The sequence below is a fragment of the Sodiomyces alcalophilus genome (assembly GCF_042370955.1).
Source record: "Sodiomyces alcalophilus JCM 7366 unplaced genomic scaffold ACRALscaffold_3, whole genome shotgun sequence".
Classification (NCBI taxonomy): domain Eukaryota; kingdom Fungi; phylum Ascomycota; class Sordariomycetes; order Glomerellales; family Plectosphaerellaceae; genus Sodiomyces; species Sodiomyces alcalophilus.
In genome coordinates, this window is record NW_027263534.1 from 4,441,996 (window position 1) to 4,447,494 (window position 5,499).

Here is a 5,499-nt window from a genome sequence, read left to right on the forward strand (position 1 = left end):
GGAATATCCTGCCTCCCGAAAATATACCTTGGTAATCTATCCTAAAGGTAAGGCCTATGCCAGATACTAAACAGGACCGGTACTCACTTATACTCTATCCGCTTATTATCGTGATACTATTGGTGCATTTGGATCCGCAAGTACACCACACACAATTAAACAGGGGTTGGGGTGTAATTGTATATATAATTACGAAGAATTTGTTATTTACGTATCCCGCGCCACTCCAGGGAGGTCTGAGCCCACTGAGATATCCTTTTTCTTTGTTCTTTGAACTTCTCTTCCCATCAGCCTCGTCGTCAATTGCATTTCTCCGCTTATCCTTCCCACTTCGCAAAGAAAAGCTGGAGGGCTCCCATTCAATTGTGGGATTGATGACTAGGTGTGGTTGATTAACTTTTCAACACCTTCATTTCGGCGACATGAAGTTCAGCTGCTAAGCATGGCAACCCAGAATAGCGAGATGACTCTTCCAACAACTAACACCAAGTGGGATCACGAGTACAACACCATTCGCAGAGAAACCCTCTTTCGAAGTCCTCCGAAAGACCACACAGCCTACCCTGCTTTAGAGGCAGCAGTCAGCCCACACATCAATTCCTTCAATGCGCTTTTCCGCGGCGATGGGCGCCCAGGATTGCTCGACCATGGCATTGCCGACATTGGCGAAAAGACTTATTTTGACACTGGTGACAGGGTATCGAACGGTCAAAAGAACCGGTTAACGATCAGGTATAAGAGCGTGTCATTACATAAATCGCAGCTGCCTCCTTCGAATAGATTCGTTAGGAATAGGGACATATATCCCTCTGAGTGCCGGGAACGCCATATCACGTACCGCGGCAAACTCACCGCCACATTCGAGTACCGCATCAATGATGGCGACGCATACGAGTTCACTCGAGACCTCGGCTACATGCCAATCATGGTTAAAGTAAGTTGAACTTCACGCTTGGCAATCATGAAAGCTTACGCCTCTTCAAGTCAAACAGGTGCCACCTTGAGAATAACCCGCCTGACCTGTTAGTTAAGAAAAAGGAAGAGACTGAGGAGGTGGGCGGTTACTTTGTCGTCAATGGCATTGAGAAGATAGTTCGCCTCTTGCTGGTGAACAGGCGAAACTTCCCTATGGCTATCTATCGACCCAGTTTTGCGAACCGTGGCCCCGGCTACAGTCCATATGGTATCATCGTACGGTCGGTTCGACCTGACGAGACGTCCCAGACTAATGTCCTCCATTACTTGAGTGACGGCAACATCACTTTCCGCTTCTCTTGGAGGAAAAACGAATACCTCGTTCCAGTCATGATGATTCTCAAAGCACTTGTTGAAACGAATGATCGAGATATTCTCGAGGAATTGATAGGCCCCCCCGGCTGCAAATCCGTGGAGAATCCATTCCTCACAGATCGAGTCGAACTACTTCTGAGAACTTTCAAGATATACGGCTTGCAAAGCAAATCTCAGTCCAGATCGTATCTTGGCGAAAAATTCCGAGTTGTTTTAGGAGTTTCTGATTTTGATTCACATTACGATGCCGGCACCGAATTTCTCAGGCGAGTCGTTCTTGTTCACCTTGGAAACGTCGATGTCACTCCTGTCCAGGACAGTGACAAGTTCAAGATGCTACTCTTCATGATACGCAAGCTCTATTCCCTGGTGGCTGGAGAGTGCTCGGTTGACAACCCAGACGCCGTGCAGAATCAAGAAGTGCTACTCGGAGGTTATTTATATGGAATGATCCTGAAGGAACGTCTCGACGAGTTTCTATCGGTATCAGTCCGGGCTGCTCTTAGGGAGCACCTTAGGAAGTACCCCAGCCGGGAGTTCACCTCCCAGGAATTCACCACAGACTTTCCCACCACTATCTTCAGGCTTGCCAATGAGGGCATTGGCCCAGGACTTGAATACTTCATCTCAACGGGGAATTTGACCAGTCCCTCGGGCCTGGATCTTCAGCAGACAGCTGGATACACCGTGGTGGCAGAGAAGCTCAACTTCCTCCGTTTCATCAGCCATTTTAGGATGATCCACCGTGGCGCTTTCTTTGCAGAACTCAAAACGACTACCGTGAGAAAACTGCTACCCGAGTCGTGGGGATTCCTTTGCCCTGTCCACACCCCGGATGGTGCCCCTTGTGGCCTTCTCAATCATCTTTCTCATACGTGCCAAATCATGACCGATGCGGAAGAAGTCTCGGCACTACCTTCTCTTGTAATGGATCTGGGGGCCGCAGACAGATCGTCTGCAGCAACCGACGAGAACGTCGTAATTATGCTCGACGGGAAAATCCTCGGTTGGTGTGCGCCACGAGAGTCTCGGCGCATCGCCGACACGTTGCGCTATTGGAAAGTCCAAGGAACTCATGGTGTGCCTGTACACCTGGAAATTGGATATGTGCCTCCATCACATGGGGGCTCGTACCCTGGCATCTACCTGGCGTCCAAGCCCGCGCGGATGGTAAGGCCTGTGAAGTATCTTCCACTTCAGCGTCAAGATTTCGTTGGGCCTCACGAGCAACCTTACATGTCCATTGCTGTGGTGGAGGACGAGATCATCTCTGGCGAAACTACCCACGTCGAGTTTGAACCCACCAACATGCTTTCTATCTTGGCCAACATGACTCCCTTCTCTGATTTCAATCAGTCCCCTCGAAACATGTACCAGTGTCAGATGGGAAAGCAGACAATGGGCACTCCTGCTACCGCGTTGCGATATCGGACCGACAACAAGCTATACAGGCTCCAGACTGGCCAAACGCCGATTGTGAGGGCTCCACTGCACAATGCGTACGGATTCGACAATTTCCCCAACGGTACCAATGCAGTGGTTGCGGTCATCTCGTATACCGGCTATGACATGGATGATGCCATGATTATTAACAAATCAGCTGACGAGAGAGGCTTTACCCAAGGAACAATATATAAGACGAAACTGATCTCATTGAAGGAGGAGTCCAGAAGTCGGACAGCCAAGCATGCCACGAAGCTTTTTGGGTTTGCGCCGGGTGGGTTGGTGAAGGGCTACCACCGCGGTCTTCTCGATGAAGACGGTTTACCGTTCGTCGGCCGCATGGTGCAGGAAGGGGACGTAATTTGTGCCTGGCACACCGTATCAATGGACTTCGACGGCAAGCTCTGCAACCTGGACGGCCGTACCCACTTTGAGAAGTACAAGGATTCAGAACAGGCATTCATTGAGGAAGTGCGTCTCATTGGGAGTCACAACGGAACAGAACCAGCGCAGACTGTGTCCATTAAATTTCGCCTGCCGCGGTCCCCAGCCATAGGCGACAAGTTCTCATCACGACACGGCCAGAAGGGCGTCTGCTCCCAAAAGTGGCCGGCTATTGACTTGCCATTCTCTGAGTCGGGAATGCAACCAGACATCATTATAAACCCCCATGCCTTTCCGTCTCGAATGACAATCGGAATGTTCGTGGAGTCTTTGGCAGGGAAGGCAGGGGCACTCCACGGCCTTGCCCAGGATTCAACGCCGTTCAAGTTCAATGAAGAAAATACGGCAGCGGATCATTTTGGTTACCAGCTCATGAAGGCTGGTTATAACTTCCACGGAAATGAACCCATGTACTCGGGCATTACCGGGGAAGAGTTTGCCGCTGACATCTACATCGGAGTAGTTTACTACCAGAGGCTTCGTCACATGGTCAACGACAAGTATCAGGTCCGCACTACTGGACCTATCGTTCCGACCACCGGTCAGCCTATTAAAGGCCGGAAAAGGGGCGGAGGTGTTAGGGTGGGAGAGATGGAACGAGACGCACTTTTGGCTCATGGTACGGCATTCCTCCTTCAGGATCGGCTGCTTAACTGCTCGGACTACACTCGAACTTGGATTTGCCGGAGTTGCGGATCGTTCCTGTCTGTGCAGCCAAGCGTGTCACCATTCGTGGGAAAAAAGAAACACGTCAGCACGGTCCGTTGTCGCAACTGCGCACGGCGGCTGGACTCGTTCGAGGCAGATTGTAGTAAAGTGGAAGGCGAAGTCTGGGAAGATGGTCAAGGACATCAGTGGGTCGGAGGTGATAATACGACCGTTGTGGTTGTGCCGGGAGCTCTCAAATTCCTTGATGTCGAGCTTGCGGCCATGGGTGTTAAACTCAAGTATCGTGTTCATCGGCACGATATAGCGCGAAAAGGAGCTTTAAGAGCCATACCAACATCAACAATAACCAGAGTTCTAGCTAAGGCATGATTGTATTTAGAAGTATTGGAATTGTCAGAACACGAATAACATACGAAAAGAGACTTGTGTTTATTGCCGACAGATTCTTCGCTAAGAGGTCTACGGCCACTTAGTCTTTCCACGGTTCTAATAAGGATACCGGGAATATATCGTGGATCCTTATATATTATAGAGGAAAGCGAACCCTATACTCCTACTCGCCGATCCTTTTAGTTACCTATACCTGAATATATCGTGGTGCTAGCTTCGATCCTTACCGGAATCGGAAATTCTTTATAGATAGTTTAATAGTATCGCTTACCTTATGCTATTATAGTTAGTAGCGTTTTATTATAGTGCTAAGCCTAATACTCTATAGCACGCGCCTACTATTTACGGACCTTCCGCTAAACCTTCGTTAGCTTCTTAATATATTCCTATATGCTGTATACCCGGGTATTATCCCTAGGTTAAGTATACTCTATTATATATAGATAATACCCGTATAATGCTTTATATAGCGAGACACTACGCAAGGAATACTCGCTATTATTATAAGCGAACCTGCTTTTAATAACTAAATAGGCTATTATCTCGTCGTATTACTAGCGATTATTTATAGGTACTTAATTCGGAATTAATATATTCCTTCCGTCTAACTATCCGTTTACGGGTAGTATACGGTAAATAATCGCCGAGTATTCGCCCGCTTATAGTGAAACTTTATCTAAAACTAATTAATAAATAGCTTATTCTGGTCTATTATTATACCCTCCGGGCCACCGAATCGGTACTTAACCTCCCTTTATAGCAGCGCCGCTAGCCAGGGTGCTATTAGGTCCTTCCGTATAAGAATAAATAGCGCGTACTTTATATACTAGTTAATAATTACTAGGATAACGTTATATATTTACCTATCGACCCCTTATATAAGCGGTAAACCTATAAAAAAATCTATACCAATCCCTTAGAATAGATATATAGGTAATAGTAGAGTCTATAACTAACTATACGGTTTATATCGCAGCACCTATAGCCCTTAACACGCCGAATATACGGCGATGTAATCGCGAATATCCGCCGCTAAGTCCACCTAATAGAACTTCTATAAAATTAGCTTAAATATCGTATTTACTCCTATATACTCCGCCCTAGGGTTATTATAATACTATTATAGGACCTCCGCCCTTAGCGAGCCCTATATAGGCAGTATTAACCGTCCCTTAAATATAATACGTTCTTTTCCCTAGAAGAGTACCCCGCTCCCCTTCCGGCCTCTTAGCGAATATTGCTAATTAAAGATATATAATCCGT

General features: G+C 47.4%; 1 protein-coding gene across 1 annotated transcript; it reads left to right on the forward strand.

Annotated features, from left to right (window-relative positions):
• Positions 1-235: 235 nt before the first annotated feature.
• On the forward strand, positions 236-4,453 carry ACRALDRAFT_1049371 (uncharacterized protein). The gene is made up of 2 exons (XM_071015595.1): positions 236-934; positions 985-4,453. Exons 1-2 carry the CDS (start codon positions 443-445, stop codon positions 4,213-4,215), a joined length of 3,723 nt encoding a protein of 1,240 aa, XP_070876185.1. The 5' UTR covers positions 236-442; the 3' UTR covers positions 4,216-4,453.
• The last annotated feature ends 1,046 nt before the right edge of the window (positions 4,454-5,499 follow it).

Coding starts and splice junctions, on each gene's coding strand:
- ACRALDRAFT_1049371 (XM_071015595.1), top strand. CDS start 443: ATGGCAACCCAGAATAGCGAGATGACTCTTCCAACAACTAACACCAAG. Junction 935..984: donor ACATGCCAATCATGGTTAAA/GTAAGTTGAACT, acceptor CGCCTCTTCAAG/TCAAACAGGTGCCACCTTGA.